The following is a 19710-nucleotide window of genomic DNA, read 5'->3' as shown; positions in this document are numbered from 1 at the left end:
GAAAACCTAAATTAAATTCTAAACCAACTATATGTGTCGGCTCAAATCCTAAACACGATTTAATTAAAAGCAGAAAGAAACCCTAACTATAATTAATTAAATAATTCTCCTAACTTAATTCAATTTAAAACAAATAATTAACAATAAAACAAATTATTCAATGTAAAACAAATAATTAACAATAAAACAAATTATTCAATTTAAAACAAATAATTAACAATAAAACAAATAATTAACAAACAAATACAATTAAACCCCAATTAATTCAAGTAACAAACAAATAAAACACTTGAAATCTTAAAAAAATGCAATTAAATAATTAATTAAAATACCAGGACTATCCTTTTAAAATTAGGGGTATTACAATTTACAGGAACAAGTTGGATGAGAAAGGGTCAGTTATTAGAAACAAAGCAAGACTGTTTTGCAAAGGTTACTCTCAACAAGCAGGAATTGATTATGATGAAACTTTTGCACCAGTTGCTAGGCTTGAATCAATCAAAATGCTCTTGTTATTTGCATGTCACAAACAAGTCAAAGTCTATCAAATGGATGTGAAGTCTGCCTTTTTGAATGGAGACTTAAAAGAAGAAGTTTATCTTAAACAACCTGAAGGTTTTAAAGATCACAAACATCCCTCTTATGTATTCAAATTGAACAAAGTTTTGTATGGTCTCAAACAAGCTCCTAGAGCTTGGTATGAAAAATTACATCACTTCTTGGTTGAGCAAGGCTTTAAAAGAGGAAAAGTTGACAGCACTCTCTATATCAAAATTCAGCAAGATCAGTTTCTTATACTTCAAATCTATGTAGATGACATCATGTTATGTGGTTCAGATACCTCTTTAGCATCAGAGTTTGCAAATTTAATGAAAACCAGATTTGAAATGTCACTCTTGGGACCCCTTAGATACTTCCTAGGCCTGTAAATTCATCAAACTTCTACAGGGATTTTCATTTCTCAACAGAAATATACATCTGAGTTGCTTAAAAAGTTTCATATGAATGATTGCAAGCCTGTTTCAACTCCTTTATGTCCTAATACCAAGCTCTCTCTTGAGTGTACTACAGAATTTGTTCCTTCTACACTTTATAGGTCTATCATTGGAAGTCTCTTGTGCCTCACAGCTTCCAGACCAGATATTATGTACTCTGTGGGACTGGTAGTAAGATTTTAGTGCAATCCTAGACTCTCTCATCTCCGGGCTGCTAAAAGGATTCTTAAATATATCAAAGGAACTATCTCCTATGATTTGCACTACATTGTTTCCCCTACACTATCTATAACAGCCTTTTCAGATGCTAATTGGGGTGGCTCCTTACCTGACAGAAAAGTACTTCAGGTTACTGTTATCTACTTGGTTCAAATATTGTTTCCTAGCTGAGTAAGAAACAAGATACTGTCTCTCTTTCTACTTCAGAAGCTGAGTATATTACTGCTTCTCAGGCTGCTTCCCAACTTCTCTGGATGAATACTGCTTTTGTAGATCTTGGTCTTCACTTCTCAGGTCCTCCTATAGTCTACTATGATAATCAAAGTGCTATTGCCATAAGTAAGAATCCCACACTTCACTAGAAGAGCAAACATATTGATATTAGGTATCATTTTCTTCGAGACAACGTTCAGACAGGTCTCATTGACATCACTTATTTACCCAATGAACATCAACTGACAGATATTATGACCAAACCTCTTCTCCCTCACAGGTTTTCAACCCTTAGAACTCTTCTTAGGGTTGTTAAACCTCCTTTCTTATCTTCTCGTTGTTGGTCCTTTTCACCTTTTGTTCTTTAATGTCAAAAAGGGGGAGAATGGACTGAAATAAGGGGTAGTTTACTGATATTGTTACTATGTTCATTACTTTAGTTGAATCTGCTTCACTAAGGTCTTATTTCATAATTGAAGTTTTTGTCATTAAAGGCAAAAGGGGGAGATTATTGGTCTTAAAGTCCTTTATGCAGTGTTTGCCTCTTTAATGTCAAAAATCAGTGTAGCAGTGGTTTCTTCAGTATTAATGTTGCTTGAAATAAGACTCAAGGGTTATGTGGTCATTTTCACATCAGTGATTCTTACTTCATATCTATCCTGAAAATTCATCACAGTGTACTAACCTATTCTTGCTGAAATTGCTGAATTTTGTGTGGACTTAGTTCATAAAGTCGTCTCAGATGGTTCTAGGGGTAGCATTGTCTTTTCTCAGCTGTATTCAATATACATACGTATGTTCAGGATACTGCATTGCACTGGAGTGATCTCATTGAAGCTGCATTGTCACTTATACAGTCTTAGGACTTTTTCTTAGCTGAGAAGATATAAATCTGTTGGAAGGGTATCTTGGTAATTTTCTTCTATGCTCATGTGTATATCACGCTACAGTGGTCCCAAAGCAAGTGAATATGCAAGAATATTGCATTTCTTAGAGGTTAAGTATTGAGGTGAATGGAGTGCACTGTCCTGTAGTGTGTATGCGTATTTTTTAGTATATATAGTGTCAAAAGTGCTGAGGTGTCCTTTAGTAATTGGCTCTTGCTCCTGAAAATATCTGCATTGTGCTTTATCAATGATTGGCTTGAGGTGACAGGTGTATTCCGAGAGTGTATGGAGTTCAGTGCACCTTGTGATTTTATATATATATGCTGTTATAGCCATTTTAGGGATTCTAGCCTCGAAAATGAAAAGTGACATTCAGCTGCAGCCTGAATTACCTCAAGAGCATTGAATGAATTTGATTTATTGAGAGTCTTACGATGATTTATGCTATAAAATCTCATTGATTCAACCTTTGCTGAGGTGCTTTACTGAGAGAATGTTGCTGCTACTGTTTTTACTGTTGCAAGGGCTAGATTGAGTAGTGAATTTGAGTTCAAAGGTGTTATGGTCTAGTTGTAAGCTGACACAGGTATAATTCACTGATTTACACTTGCTCAATACAAAGTTATGTTGAAAATCATGCTGAACTCATATTTGGACAGTAATCACATCAGTACTGCTGAATTTAATGACTGATTCTTGGATTCCAGTACCAATTGGTTAAGCCTTGCTATATTATGAGTTTTTGATCTTCTAGCAAGTATATTTTGATGAATTTATTCTTTTGAAATTGACTTTGTGAGAGAATTGTGGTTAGCTGCTATTTTCAGTATTCAAACCCTTGTGTTAAACTGAGTTTTGCTGAACCAAGGCCTGTTATGAACTTTTTGATTTACTCATGCTACAATTCATTATTTAATGTTATGATCATGAGTACTATAATGAATGAAGACTGAATATGATGCTATTGATTGATTCTCAAAAGGAAATTCCCATTTTACCCCTTAAGTACTAATTGTTGCAAATAGTTGTTTTGAAGTGGTAATTTGGAATTCTGAGGTGTCTGACCTATTTCAAATCGTAGGAAAGACTTGTGTTTCTTGTATATCATCTACTTGATGTATTTGGTGAGCCTAGAGAGCTTATTTGGTCCTGGCCGGGTTGCCTAGGACAGGGGGAGTGTATGTGTACACTTTGTTGAGCTAGTGTGTGAGTGAAGTGTGTGAAAGCTAGTGTCTACTTCTGATACAAGGGTGTGTGCGAAGAGTGAGACAGCTGAATATGTAACCGCTTACTTATAACTAGTGGATGCTTGCATTGGCTGAGGCCAAGACCCAAGGTTTTCCCTAATTAAGAGGGTTTCCTTGTAAAACCTGTTGCATTGCTTTATCTACTATTTTAATTTAAGTTTTAGCTTATCAAAAAGACTTAACCAATTCACCCCCCTCTTGGTCCAACAATATATATATATATATATATATATATATATATATCCCCAAATGGTTCAGGTTTGACTTTGACGGTGGTTGCAGCAGAGGCGGCGATAGTGGTTGCAGGAGAGGTGACGACACCACCATAACCTTTGCTCGTAAGTGAGAAGGATTCGAAGAAGCTATCGTGTTATTATTGAAGGTGTTGTTGATTTGGGCGATGAAGCGTATTCAATTGGAGTACTCTTTAACAGCGATGTCAGCGTTGGAATGGATCAATCCTTACCCCTCATTGCTTCATATTCTCCGGCCTTGTTGCAGAGAGCTCTACGGAGGCACGTGAGTCATGCGTAGGGAAGGTAATCTGGATGAAGATGATTGCCAGCGAGTGGAGTTCTCATAGTGGGCTTTTCCCTCTGATTTATAATTTTCTTCTTTGTACTCCATTAGTAGTTTTAGATCGGTTGTTGTGGTGGAGGGGAAGATGGGTGGTGGTGGTGGCGGCAGAGTGAACGTCGTGTATATATATATATATATATATATGTGGAGAGAGAGAGTGAGAGAGAGAGAGAGAGAGAGAAGGGAAAATGGGTGGTGGCGCAGTGAACGTTGATCGTTGATCGATCCGATTACAATTATAATCAACCCTTTGCAGTAGTACAAATTATTGTAAAATAGGGCTATTGTTCGGGTAAGTCGAACCACTGGGATTGCTAGTTTATGGCAACCAAGGTCATTAAAACCACTTAGTTTGATGAAGGGGGTGTAGAGTTTTGTTTGGTTTGTCACTTGATACTTGGAATTAAATTGTGCTTAAAACAATAAATTGAAGGAAATTAAGAGGAAAGAAATCTAGGTAGAGAGGACTAGGGAAGTGAATCCACTACCTACCATATAAACTTACTAGATTATGATTACTTGGGGAAACAATATATATATGTGGCCATGATATGTAGCAACACAAGATTACTACACTATCTTCAAGAATTTCATAGAATCAAGAATTAGGCATAATCCCTTAAAGTTACACATGCTTGACTACCTAAATTAGAGTGTAACTTCACATATTCACTAAGCTAGGGATTATCAAACCCCTCAATAACTATGGTGATAACACATGGAGCTAAGAATCAAGAAAAGTCTATCAAAGGGGGACCCTAAGCCATGGACTAGCAAGGTTCTCAAATACATGCCAATAAAAACCTTTTCACGATTTTGTTTCCATTGTCACTATGAAAATGCATGCCATATGATCATGAGAGAAAATAATCTAAGACAAGATAATCAACTCAAAATGATCATTTATAAACATTAATATCTATTACAACATGTGTATAGCTCTAGATTGTAAAAATGCCAAATATATACATCATTCCCCAAATTGAATCAAAATTAAGGCATGCTTACAAGGAATAAGGAAGGGCTTCATCACCTCCCTAGAAAGGGAGTTAGTTACCTATAGACACAAAGGAGGAAGGAGTAGAGGTGATCTTACCCTCCATTTTTGCACCTAGAAGCCACAATACACACACACACTCAAGAACTCAATATTTCTCTCACGAGAACCCCTTACAATATGTGTTATCTCTATAACATTGAATCAAGACCTTAATAATCAACCATAGCTATCCAACAACTCCATTTTCATGGTCCAAAACTCCTAGACAAGTGTAGAGCAATCCCCCCAATTAAGGGGATAACATTAGGTGAAATAAAGAGGGCCATGTTCTCTTGTCTATAGATTGGCGGGTGCCCACGCAGCGCCAAGAAGGCTTGAGGGTGGCACTTCGCGGGGGCTCGTGAGGCACGGTGGGGCCCCGCGAATTTGCAAAGATTCTGCCTCATTTGGCGGGCGCCCGTAGCTCCTTGCAGGCGCCCGCAATGCTGCAACCTTGGCCCTGAAATACTTCTTAAATTGGATTCAGCACGGTCCGATGACACGATTATTGCTCTTACCACTTTTTGCAGGGATAACCATGAGTTTAATAGATCACTAGCTTGGCCAAAATGAAGGCCCCCGACAACGACATGCTTTGATTCTTCTAGAACTCATCAATGCATCTTATTTAACTCTCTTTGGGGAACCAACCCGAAAATAAACAAAAGTATGCAAATGAAGCTAATATATACAATATGATCAACTAATGGACTTAATTAATGCAAATAAGGGCGTTTGAATATGCAAAATTCGGCGCTTATCAGACCCCCAAACTTACATTTTGCTAGCCCCATAGCAAAACCAAAAATGAAGCTCTTAACAAAAATGACAACATTTGTAATGCTATCAACATACATCAACTATGGTGCAAGAAAATACACACACAGCTCATTTGCAACTTGGAACAGATAGAATAGTGGAGACATAATTATTTTGCAGATAACCTTGTGTATATAAGGCCTTGATATACAAATTGGCTAAACATATTCCAATTCTCATGCATCAACATCATAGTCTATATAAATACTTCAATTGTCATCTCTTAAATAGAAATTAACTCTAACTTCAATGAAAGTGAACTGGATTCCCAATATGTGGCTTTTACCTTCTTTTTCCAATTTCAAAACACAAGTCTTCAAATCATTGAATTTTCCTTTTAAATGAGGTCTCTAAGACATGATTTATTAAAAAAAACACATTTTTATTGCCTTTTTTTTTCTTCTTTTTTTTTTTTTTACATACATATTATTGTCTTGCAATGCCGAAGTCCCTTAAGCTTTTTGACTGACCCATGTAGCAAGTGTTAGGCTAACAACTCCCAAACTGGATGGCTTTAGGGTGCTAAGTGTAAGGACACTCCAAGGGCTTAATAACTCGAGTTGGAAAGGCTACGAACTCCAACGAACCATATTTATTTATTTTTATTTTTGTGAATGACTGTGCAATGCCTAAGTCCCTTAAGCTTTCTCACTAACCCATGTACCAAGTATTAGGCCAGCAACTCCCAAACCGAATGGCTTTAGGGTGCTAAGTGTAAGGATATTCCAAGGACTTAATAACTCGAGTTAGCAAGGCTACGAACTTAAACTAGTCGTTATCCTTATTTATTTATTTATTTATTTTTTAAGATTCAATGCCAAAGATATCCATTCATTAGGGTAATCAATTCAAATCAACTGAGCCAAGGTCAAGGTAAATCAGGTTGCATGCCTCACAATTGAGCTTCTGGTGTGCATTTGTGCAGTGTGAAGCATAGAAGAGTATGAAATATGACGAAAATCTAATTGAAGCATTTATATAAACCGGTTTGAATCAACATGATCATTTTAGAGTTTTCTTTATTTTCTAAACTATCATTTGCCTCTATACACAAGTATTAAACATATGCTTTAATCTCCAACAAGTTCCAAGATTACACTATCATTGCTTTCGAAAAATGATTTTATTACTTTACATGAACAATTAGCGTATGCAAACAAAAATGTAATACCCAAAATTCAATAATATACCCCCAAACTTGAATGTCACATTGTCCTCAATGTGAGAAGACAAAGAATGGAATTGGAATTGAAAAAGGAGGGTACAAAGAGCAATAATACCAAGTGGAGGAAAAATCAGTGGCGGTGTAAACAGACCACCATGCGAATTCTAGAAGTAATGCCTACAAACTTGATTCTAAAAACCTGTCAAAACACATCTATGCACAACAAGTACCATATAAATCTAGACAGAGAGAAAAATAAACAACTGCAATTTATTTAACTAAAAACGAAGTGTTCATACAAATTAGCAACACAATTGCAGTTAAGAGTTCAAAATAAGAACTGAAAGTAATGCCAAAAGCGGCCCAAAATAAATCCAAATAGTACTACTAAAAAGCAAAATAGATACTCAAAGCATAAAATCATTCTATCATCGGAGTGGAGGATGAACCACCGGCGCCACCTGGGCGCAGTCAATCAGGGACTGGAGCATAACCTGTAAGACCTGCTGGCCCTCCTGAGTCTCCTTACAGAAGTCCATAAGGGTGCCCTCGATGGTGTTGACTCGCAGCTGAAGGGTATCAAGACAAGTGCTGAGCGAGTTGTAATTGGCGCGGGACATAGTAGGCGGTGGCGGCGCTACTGGTGCGGGAGCAGCTGGTGCAGGAACAACAGGGATAGCTGGACCTCCCCAATCAAACACACCGCCAATGCGGGCTTGACGAGAAGTCTTAAGTTGGACGGTGCTCGACCTCCAAGCACCAATGTCAAAAAGAAAGACCTCGGTGCTCTTTTCCTCTCTATAGGGGACTTTGAACTGCTTATTCTTGATGAGCTTGGTGACCAAGTCCAGAAAAGGAAGTGCCCAAGTGAGGGCATTATCCGACTGAGTCACAAAAAAATCATTATAGACCTTGAGCAGCTAGTCCCGGATAAGCTGTGGGACACAAAACCATTGTTCCTTCTCAGTGGCATAAAGGGTGTGCAGAAAAACCCCTTTACACTCAGAATGCTTAGGAACGGGAAGGACATTTTGGCAATGACAGAGTCTATGAAACAAAGCTGGCATGGAAGATACGACTTATTTGTGCTTGATTTTTGATTGCCAGTATACTGGTTCTGGCAAATTTCCTCGATAATGTCTGACAATTGTAGACAAACTGCAGGATCAATGTATAAAGGCAGGCCCGCTTCATCCACCGGAGATGCCAATGGACAATCCAAGTTCGTGGCAAGGTTATAAATGTTGAATTCAAAATATGTGCTATCAATGGTGCTCTTAATGATGTCCGGCTCCGCACATAAATAAAACATGTTAGAGTAGAATTGGCGGATTATGCGCTGATAGAAAGAGCTAGCGCGTGGCTTGAATGGAGATTTTAGGCCACGGTCCATCAATTCTTTGACCGCCCACGCCGTTTCCGGATTTTCATCGAAGCCATCTTTGATGACAAATTTAGCCTCAGGTTCAATAGGCTACTCAGCTCAATCTGGCGTGGGAGGTTCCTCGGAAGGCCCCTCAGAAGGGTGAGCTCACTTGGAGGAGGTTTTGGGTGCCATTTGGAAGAAGGATTTGGCTTAGGCAATTCGTCGAATACCTGGTGTGCAAAACAAAAAGGAATAGGGCCAAAGGTTTATTAGAGTTATGAAATCCCAAAATTTTGGCCCTGCAAATGCAATATACAATCCCTAAACAATCACAAATCCTCCATATATATAATCCTGTCTGCCATTGATCCAAAATTGAGAGAAAGAGGAAAGAATAAAACTTACCAATGATGGAGGAACCAAAAGCCCTTTTTTGATGCAAAATGGGTGTGATATTGATGAGAGATTAATGGAGATGGAATGATGATGGATGAAGTAAGGTTAGAGATAGAAGAAAATGAAATGGAAGAAGAGGAAGAAGGAAAAATAGAAAGGTTAGGTCGAAAGAGAGAGAGGAAGGAGAGTTAAAAACTTTGAAATGGGTTTTGGAATAAGCCCATTTAAAGAGGCAGTGAAACAAGGCGGGTGCCTACAGCTTAGGGCAGGTGCCTGTGCAGTGTCAAGAGTTGCCCCGGCGCTTAGATGAAAACCCATGGTGGGGGACCACGAGGCTTGGTCGGGACCCAGAAAAATAGAACTTACTGCCTCCTTTGGCAGGTGCCCACAAGGGCGTAATGGGTGCCCGCAGGTGCTTGGCTGAACATTAACTTCCTTAATTGGAAAATTAGCCAAACAGAGGCCGGGCGAGGTCAAAAAATTCCTAAATTTGAAATTTAAGCTCCTATTGACCCTAGACACCTTGTAAAACCTTCAGAACGAGAATTGGAGCTCATTTGCCAAAACATTATTTTTGAGGTCCGAATTTCCCGTGATTTTTGGATTTTTCGAGAAAATTGCCAGAATGACGTTGAAAAATTCCAAAAATGGTACCAAGACCTTAAAATGACTAAGAAAACCGAATATGACTTTTCGAATGCAATTCGAGACAATTTCAGAAAAGGTCACATTTTGGCTATACTTAGCTAATTTTCGAAAAATTCTTGGCTAAGGCAGCATGGAAGGGGGAAGCTTGGAAGTTGAAAGAATTGCTTCCCATGAGTGCTAAATCTGATGTTAATAGCTAGACGAACCATGATACATCATCAGTCCTCGTAAATTGGGTCCGTCAATAGGACTTTCTCTACTTTTCGGATCAGGACGATGCCATCAACATAAGGTTTAACCCTTTGGCCATTAACCTTAAAGAGAGATCCATTGATATGATTATGAAGTTCAATTGCACCATGAGGAAAGACGGATGAGATAACATATGAACCATCCCACTTAAACGAAGTTTACTAGGAAAGAGTCGCAAGCGAGATTGAAAAGCCAAACTTTCTGTCCAGGGGCAAAAGACTTGTAGACAATGTGCTTGTCATGAAATGCTTTAGTCTTTGCCTTATAGATTTTGGTGCTTTCATACACATCATTTCGAATTTCCTCAAGCTCATTGAGCTGCAATTTGCCAGTAGAACTAGCTTGCTTAAGATCAAAGTTGAACCATTTTATGGCCCAATAAGCATGGTGCTTGAACTCTACCGGGAGATGATAAGCTTTACCAAAGATAAGTTGATATGGTGACATGCTAATGGGCGTCTTACATGCTGTCCAATATGCCAAAACGCATCGTTTAGTCTTAATGACCAATCTTTGCAGTCCAATCGAACTATTTTTTTTAGAATATATTTGATCTCATGATTAGATACTTCCACTTGACCACTCGTTTGAGGGTGGTAAGGTGTGGCAACCTTATGAATGACAGAGTATTTAAGAATGATGGATTTGAGATAGCGATTTTGAAAGTGAGATCCTTCGTCACTGATGAGGGCTCTTGGCATACCAAACCGACTAAAGATGTTCGATTGAACGAACTGGACCATAACTTTATAATCATTGGTTTTGGTAGCTTTCGCCTCAACCCATTTAGACACATAATCTACCACTACGAGAATGTACTTATAGCCATAAGAGGATGGAAATGGTCTCATAAAGTCAATTCCCCACTCAAAAATTTCTATGATTAAGATGGGGTTAAGGGACATCATGTCTCTTCTGGACATTGATCCGAGCTTTTGGCAACGCTCACATGACTTGCAGAAACTGTAAGCATCCCGAAACAAAGATGGCTAGTAAAATTCGCTTTGAAGGACTTTGTCAGTAATTTTCTTGGCACTGAAGTGTCCACCACATGCAAGAGTGTGGCAGAAATTTAGGACACTTGAGAATTCGGTTTCGGGAATGTATCGCCGGATGATTTGGTCTGCGCAATACTTGAATAATTCCGGATCTTCCCAAAAGAAATTTTTAATATGCGAGAATTTTTCTTACCGTAAGGTAGTTGATAGTATCCGCAAACCAAGGAAGATTTGAATGAGAAATCTGAAACAGTTGCTCATCCGGAAAGAAATCACAGACTGCAACAAATTCACAGGATTTCTCAATGAGTAAACGAGAGAGATGGTCAGCGACAACATTGTCTGTCCCTTTTTTGTCCCGGATTTCAATATCAAACTCTTGGAGTAAGAGTATCCATCGAATTAAATGGGGTTTGGTATCTTTTTTAGCAAGCAAATGCCTAAGAGCAGCATGGTCCGAAAAGACAATGACCTTGGATCCAAGAAGGTAAGAACGGAATTTATCCAAGGCATACACCACCACTAGCAACTCTTTTTCAGTAGTGGTGTAATTTAATTGAGCATCAGATAGAGTTTTGCTAGCATAATAGATGGCATACGGTAGCTTGTCCATATGTTGGCCCAAAACCACACCCAATGCATAATCAGATGCATCACACATGATCTCAAATGGAAGAGACCAGTTAGGCAGTTTCATGATTGGGGCTGATGAGAGAAGAGTACGGAGCTTCTTGAAAGCTTCCAAACATGCTTCATCAAAATTGAAGGGAATATCCGTGGCAAGTAGATTACACAAGGGCTGGGATATTTTGCTAAAATCTTTGATGAAATGGCGATAAAAGCAGGCATGACTAAGAAAGGAACAGATTTGTAGGACAGAATTTGGAGGAGGAAGATTAGAGATCAATTTGACTTTGGCCTTGTCAACCTCAATTCCCCTTTTAGAAATAACATGTCCCAAGACAATGCTTTCTTGGACCATAAAATGACTTTTTTCCCAACTTAGAATCAGATTTGTCTCCTTGTATCTTTGAAGCACAAAGGATAAATTTTGGAGACAAGAGTCAAAGGAAGATCCAAAGACGGAGAAATCATCTATGAACACTTCTAAAAACTTTTCAATTATATTAGAAAATATGGACATCATGCACTTTTGGAAAGTTGCCGGTGCATTACATAGCCCAAAGGGCATGCGTCTATAAGCAAAGGTTCCAAAGGGATATGTGAATGTGGTCTTCTCTTGATCTTGTAGATCTATTGCCACTTGGTTATAGCTGGAATAACCATTAAGGAAACAGTACTAGCTTTGGCCAGCTAGCCTTTTTAGGATTTGATCAATAAATGGAAGTGGAAAATGATCCTTCCTAGTGGTAGAGTTAAGTTTTTGGTAGTTAATGCATACACGCCACCTGGTGGTGTTGCGTTGTGGCACGAGCTCTACCGCTGAATTTTCAACAACGGGGAGGCCGAATTTCTTGGGAACAACTTGAATGGGGCTTACCCACTTGCTATCAGAGATGGGGTAGATGATTTCCACATCTAGTAGCTTGATCACTTCTTTTATGACCACTTCCTTTATGTTTGGATTCAACTGGCGCTGCACCTCTCTAGAAGGTTTAGCGTCATCCTCCATATGAATGCGATGCATACAAATAGAAGGGTTGATTCCTTTCAAATCAGCCACTGCCTAGCCAATAGCTTCTTTGTGCTCTTGTAGCACCACTAAAAGGTTATTTTCTTGGTCCTTTAAGAGGTCCGATGCAATGATGACTGGAAAAGTTTTATTTAAACTAAGAAACACATACTTGAGGTGGGCCGGGAGTGGCTTTAACTCAAGTTGTGGTGGAAATTTCAAGGAAGGGACCGGAGGGGTAGTGGAAAGTTAAGGAAGTGGTTTTCTTTGCACCTTCCAAGGAGGAAAGTCCATGATAGCACCAATGTCGAGCAAAGAATTTACTTCTTGGATGGATTGGTTGATATCAAAGTTTACGAAATCAAAGTGAGACATACAAGTTTCAAGAGGATCTTTGCTTAGAATGAAGGGGATAGATTCTTCGACCACTTCATCTACCACATCAATGAGGAAACAATCATCCTCTTCGGAAGGATGTTGAGTTGCATGGAAAATATGGAGTTTGACATGCGTATTTCCAAAGGCGATATCCATCACCCCGTTTTGGCAATTTATTGAAGTATTAGCCGTAGCTAAGAAAGGCCTATCGAGGATCACGAGAATATATTTATTTGGATCATGGACTGGTTCCGTGTCAAGAACCACAAAGTCTACCGGGAAGTAGAATTTGTCCACTTTGATTATGACATCTTCAAGAATGCCCCGTGGGTGCTTGACCGATATGTTGGCAAGCTGAAGACTACGGTGGTTAGCTTTAGATCTTCCAACCCCAAGTTGTAAGTAAACTGAATATGGAATCAAGTTCACACTAGCTCCTAAGTTAAGGAGGGCTCTCTCTATCTTGTTGTCACCAATAACACACGAGATTGTCGGGGCACCCGAATCCTTATACTTTGGAGAAGTGTTGTGCTGAATTATCACACTTACTTGTTCAGTTAGCCTTACCTTCTTTGGTAAATGACTTTTGGTAGTGCGCTTTTAAGTGCACAAATCCTTAAGAAATTTGGCATATGGAGGAATTTGCTTGATAGCATCCAAGAGAGGTAGGTTGATCTTTACTTGCTTAAAGACCTCCCACATGTCCTGAATTTTACAAATTTTGTTCCCAAAATGTGTCGACTCTTAGAGATGTTGAGGAAACGGAGCCTTAGGCTCATAAGAAGTCTCCACATTTGGGGTCACAAGCTTGGAATTTTCAGTGCTAGACTATGGATTTTTAGGAGTGAAATTTGGATTAGATGAGCTAGAATTTGGATTTGTGGGAGGAAGAACTTGTTCATCTTTTCTTCCATCAACCTTGTTGTCCATAATTCGACCACTCTTAAGGGTAGTGATTGCTTAGACTTATTCATGAGTAGGCCCACTCGGAGGAGGGGCTTCGTCAATCACATGCATCCCTCTAGGATTCTCAAATGGTTGAGTGGGGAAGTTTTCCCTTATCTTTTTGAAGAAGTTGGTTCATTGAATTAGCTATTTGTCCCACTTGATTCTCAAGTTTAGCTATTGACTGAGTATGTGAATGAACCATTTGGAGAGTGGGTTGCAATGATATCAATAGTTGCTTATTAGATTCTAACATTTGCTTATTTAGAGATTCCATCATTTGCTTATTTGCAGAGAGAATTTCATCAGTTGGAAACACATGAGATGGAGTAGAGACATTTGGATTATAAGGTGGACGATAACTTGAAGAGGCCTGAAATTGCCAATTTGGAAATTGAGAAGAAGGCTGATTTTGATGCCCTTGATTTTGAAATGTTGAATTTTGTGGGGCGGGTTGCCTCCACGAAAAATTCGACTGATCTCTCTATCCCGGATTGTAGGTATTAGAGTAAGGATTATTTTCGGGCCTGAAAAACATAGCATTTGCTTGCTCTTGATTGTTACTAGGAAATTACTCCGGTGTGGGGCAATCTTCTGAGAGATGGAAAGGGCTAGTGCATGATGCACACACCACACTTGCTGAATTTTGAGACACGAAAGGAGAGAGATGTGGTGCCTTAATTGATAGAATTTATGAGCTATGGCATCCACTTGAGAAGATTCTTCCCTCATTGTCTTTGGGTGACATAGATTGGTGTTCTTTGTATTGGTTGAGGTTGGAGCCCTACGAGAATTATGTTGCAATGAGTTTTCACTCAATTTCTTGAGTAAGGTCCAAGCCTCATCCGCATTTTTAGACATGAACATCCCTCCACATGATGAGTCAACCATGAATCTATGTGGGTCAATTAAACCAGCATAGAAAGCTTGCACCAATTGCCATTTTGGAATTAGATGGTGCAGACATTTCCTAAGGAGGTCTTGAAGTCTTTCCCAAGTCTCATGGAGTTGTTCCCCATCGCTTTGGGAAAAACTAAGAATAGAATGCCTCATTTGGTTGGTCTTACTCACGGGATAGTACTTTCTTAAGAATTTTTGTTGCAATTGAGCTCATGTAGTGATGGAATTTGCAGCAAGGAAGTTCAACCAATATTTTGCCCTATCTTTTAAGGCGAATGGGAAGAGATACAAATGGAGAGCATTTTCAAGGAAGCCCCTCAGCTTGATGGTAGAACAGATTTCAAGGAACTCATCAAGATGGTTATAGGGGTCTTCATTTTCAAAGCCATGAAAGGATGGAAGCATTTGAATTGTGCTAGATTTGATCTCAGATTGGGCTGCCTCGATGTTTGGCATTACTATGCAAGAAGGAGAGGCATAAGTTATAGGGATGAAGTGGTCCCTAAGTGTCATAGGTACAACATGTGGAATTTTAGCCCTATCATTATGGATTCCCTCATTCCCTATATTTCCTTCATTTTCGGCCATTGTATTAAATTCAAGTTCAATTTATCTTATATTTTCAGATTCACTAAGGTTTCTTCTAAGAGTCATTTCAAGTGAACTTATATCAATTGGGGCTTCAAGAGTTGACAAAGATAATGAGTTATGTCCCAGCATGAACTACATAATTCACAACAAACACAACAATTCTTCACCATAACCTTCACCTACGATGTTCCCTTTCTCCTCAATTATCAACAAGACAGAAAATAAATAGCCTTGACAAGGACCGATGCTTTGTAAAACAGTAAAATAGGAATAGCCTCGATAAGGGCTCCACAAGTTAAATATCACTAAATTAAACATATCCAAGATATTCATAATTATGATACTAGAACTTTGAAAAACTTACCGGGAGTCTTCTAGACTTACGATTTTTCTCAATTTTCCCTCGGTCAGCCTTGAGTCCTTAGAATCGCACAAGAAAACTTAAAACATGATAATAATCAAAATCGAACAAGAAAATATACACAAAACACAATATTCAAAATCAAACCAAAGTTGATTTTCAAGCCTCGGTTACAAAACCGTTTGCAATCCCTGGTAACGGCACCAAAAATTGATCGTCGATCGATCCAATTACAATTATAATCAACCCTTTGTAATAGCACAAATCATTGTAAAATAGGGCTATTGTTCGGGTAAGTCGAACTATTGGGATTGCTAGTTTATGGCAACCAAGGTCATTAAAACCACTTAGTTTGATGAAGGGGGTGTAGAGTTTTGTTTGGTTTATCACTTGATACTTGGAATTAAATTGTGCTTAAAACAATAAATTGAAGGAAATTAAGAGGAAATAAATCTAGGTAGGGAGGACTAGGGAAGTGAATCCACTGCCTACTATATAAACATGCTAGATTATGATTACTTAGGGAAACAACATATATAAGTGGCCATGATATGTAGCAACACAGGATTACTACACTATCTTCAAGAATTTCATAGAATCAAGAATTAAGCATAATCACTCAAAGTTACACATGCTTGACTACCTAAATTAGAGTGTAGCTTCACATATTCACTAAGCTAGGGATTATCAAACCCCTCAATAACTATGGTGATAGCACATAGAGCCAAGAATCAAGAAAAGTCCATTAAAGGGGGACCCTAAGCTATGGACGAACAAGGTTCTCAAATACATGCCAATAAAAACCTTTTCACAATCTTGTTTCCATTGTCAATATGAAAATACAAGCCATATGATCATGAGAGAAAATAATCTAAAGCAAGATAATCAACTCAAAATGATCATTTATAAACATTAATATCCATTACAACATGTGTATAGCTCTAGATTGTAAAAATGCCAAATATATACATCATTCCCCAAATTAATCAAAATTAAGGAGGAAGGAGAAGAGGTGATCTTACCCTCCATTTTCGCACCTAGAAGCCACAGTACACACACACACTCAATAACTCAATATTTCTCTCTATAGAACCCCTTACAATATGTGTTATCTCTATTACATTGAATCAAGCCCTTAATAATCAACTATAGCCATCTAACAACTCAATTTTCATGGTCCAAACTCCTAGACAAGTGCAGAGCAATCCCCCCAAGTAAGGGGATAACATTAGGTGAAATAAAAAGGGCTATGTTCTCTTATGTGCAGATTGGCGGGCGCCCGCAGCGCAGGCGGGCGCCCGTGCGGTGCCGAGAAGGCTCGAAGGTGGCACTTCCCGAGGGCCCTCGAGGCACTGCGGGGCCCCCCGAATTTGCAAAGATTCTGCCTCATTTGGCGGGCGCCCGCAGCTCCTTGTGGGTGCCCGCAATGCTGCAACCTTGTCCAGCACGGCCCGACGACAAGATCATTGCTCTTAGCACTTTTTGCAGGGATAACCATGAGTTCAATGGATCACTAGCTTGGCCAAAATGAAGGCGCTCGGCCACGACATGCTTTGATTTATCTAGAACTCATCAAAACGTCTCTTTTAACTTTCTTTGGGGAGCCAACCTGAAAATAAATAAAAGCATGCAAATGAAGCTAATATATACAATATGATCAACTAATGGACGTAGCTAATGCAAATATGGGTGCTTGAATATGCAATATTCAGCGCTTATCACACCCCCAAACCTACATTTTGCTAATCCCATAGCAAAACCAAAAATGAAGCTCTTAACAAAAATGACAACATTTGTAATGTCGAATGGAGGATCTACAACAACGGCTGATCAACAGATGGAGTTAATGCAAAAGATGCGAGAAAAGTTCTTGCACCACTTTGAGATGCTTCATCAAGCGAACGAAGTCAGCGTGGCCCATATTGCATTGCTTCAACAACAAAACGATGCCCTCCAAGCAACTATAGCCCCGAAGGCACCGCAGCCACCACCAGGTGATGCGGCAGTACCTCCCCCCAACCAAAACATTCCTCCAATTAATGAACTTCAAGCCAGAGCCTAATGAGGTTCGGCTCAACGGGGTTCAGTAGAATAAAGTTCAACAAGAGCAGAGGACAAGGACCGAAGTGGTCGTTCTGGGCACTCATCCTCATCACAAGCAAGACGAATATGCCAAGTCTAGTTATAAGCTTACGATGTAGTCTAATGGCATTCTGGATGGTGTTGGCGTTCACGAGGCCTTCGATGAGAAGAGGCTCGTGAGGATTTAGACGCCTGCCGAGATAGCCAGAGAGCATAAGAATTCTCTAGTAAAGACTCCATTTGATAGACCAAAGAAATTCACTATGCCTTCATTTACCAAGTTCGACGGTACATGAGATCCTTCTCATCACCTCGATCACTATACGCAAAAGATGGCTCTGGACGATCACAACGATCCATTCATGTGTAAGGTTTTTCCAATAGCCTAATAGGAGCTGCATTGGAATGGTTCAGGAATGGATCACACAAATCCATCCCAGACTACAAAACTCTATGCACTATGTTCTTAGCATAGTACTGCGGAAACAAGAAGTAGAAGAAGAGTATCGCTAGACTCTTCACCATAAGGCAAACGAAAGGATAAATGTTACAGGATTTCTTGTCCAGATTTAACATGGAAGACTCAAAAATAGTAGATTGCCACCCTACAACTACAATAGAAACATTTAAGCTTGCAATAATTTAGGGAACCAAGCTTCATACCTCCTTAGTCAAATATTCCCCTCTGGATATGTGGACTCTCAATGCTAGGGAACAAATCTACATCCGACTTGAGGAGAATGTGGCCCACCGAGCGCAGCATGCCACCTCGTCACAGTGGAGAATAAGCCTCAAGAAATTTTTTTAAAAAGTTATAAAAGCCAGCACGCCTCAACACCAGTCGTTCAGGTACCTGAGAAGAGGCAGAGGACCGAGGAAAGGTTCACTCCTCTTCGCACCTCTTTGGCTCGGCTATTCTAAGAAAACAAGATGAGGTTTACAGCCCCTCAGTTAATGAAGAAACCCTTAGAGCAGAGGGACAAGAACAAGCACTGCGCTTACCATAGAGGTTACGGGTATACAACCAATGATTGCAGATTCCTTAGGCAGCAAGTGGAGAACATGATAATCAGGGGTGAATTGGCAGACTACTTCATAACAAAGGAGTATGTGAAGCCTCGGGAGGTCAATCCTCGGAAAGTAGAAGGTAATCAAGTGAAGGTCATCCATGCAATACATAGGAGATCAGAAGATGAGCAAGAGTCAGAGGAAGTATATAGATCCAAACTGAGGGCAGCCCATAAGCGAAGAAAGTTATCCTTAGTGAACACTATCGCTTCGGGCAGTATCATATCGAGTTCGGTGATGGAGATTTATCCAGAGTTCAACTACCCCACAAGGATCCGTTAGTCATCAGTCTTCTGGTGGCAAATTGCATGATCAAGAGGGTTTTAATAGACCCAGGTAGTAGCGCTAATATTATCACAAAGATGATCTTTGAGCAGCTAGAAATCCCGTCATCATCAATTCGGCCCACCTCTAGTCCCTTGATGGAATTTGATGGTACGAAGGTGGACCCCCTTGGGGTGATAAATTTGTCCGTTACTGCAGCAAAAAGGACATTAAATGAGAATTTTATTCTAACAGAGATCTATCCTTCCTACAATCTCATTATGGGAAGAGGTTGGATCCACCGAATGAACGGGGTTCCATCTACCCTTTATCAAATGATGCGGTGTTTGTCTCCGGACGGCAAGGAGATTATTAATCTTTCGGGAGATCAAGTCGCTGCCAAAGAATACTACATGTTGATACAGAATGAAACAAAGAAGATAGTCAAGCAGTCCTAATCAGTTGCGACTCTTGGACGTATGTCCAAATAGCAATTACAGAGCCCTCTGCCCAAGTACTTGAAAGCGGAGGACGAAGTTGAAGCTATAAAGCCTACAGAGGAATCCCTCAAGGTTGTTAAGGTAATCCTCGGCAATCCCCAGAAGGTCACCTATATAGGCTCTTCCCCACAATTGAAGAAAAGGAAGCATTAATTAATGTCATTA

At 39.4% G+C, this 19710-nt stretch overlaps 1 protein-coding gene across 1 annotated transcript; it reads left to right on the top strand.

The window, feature by feature from the left end:
• The first annotated feature begins 18643 nt into the window (after positions 1-18643).
• On the top strand, positions 18644-19063 carry LOC132280807 (uncharacterized). Its single transcript, XM_059782563.1, has one exon. The coding sequence runs from the start codon at positions 18644-18646 to the stop codon at positions 19061-19063; it is 420 nt and encodes a 139-aa protein (XP_059638546.1).
• Positions 19064-19710: the final 647 nt, after the last annotated feature.

This window comes from Cornus florida, unplaced genomic scaffold, assembly GCF_030987335.1.
Source record: "Cornus florida cultivar Cherokee Brave unplaced genomic scaffold, ASM3098733v1 CherokeeBrave_3.0.0_Hap2_Chr11, whole genome shotgun sequence".
Taxonomy (NCBI): domain Eukaryota; kingdom Viridiplantae; phylum Streptophyta; class Magnoliopsida; order Cornales; family Cornaceae; genus Cornus; species Cornus florida.
The sequence above is the reverse complement of the archived record's forward strand: the minus strand, read 5'-3'. Positions and strand labels throughout refer to the sequence as shown.

Excerpts from the sequence above, each read along its gene's own strand:
- LOC132280807 (XM_059782563.1), top strand. The coding sequence starts at position 18,644 with ATGAGGTTTACAGCCCCTCAGTTAATGAAGAAACCCTTAGAGCAGAGG.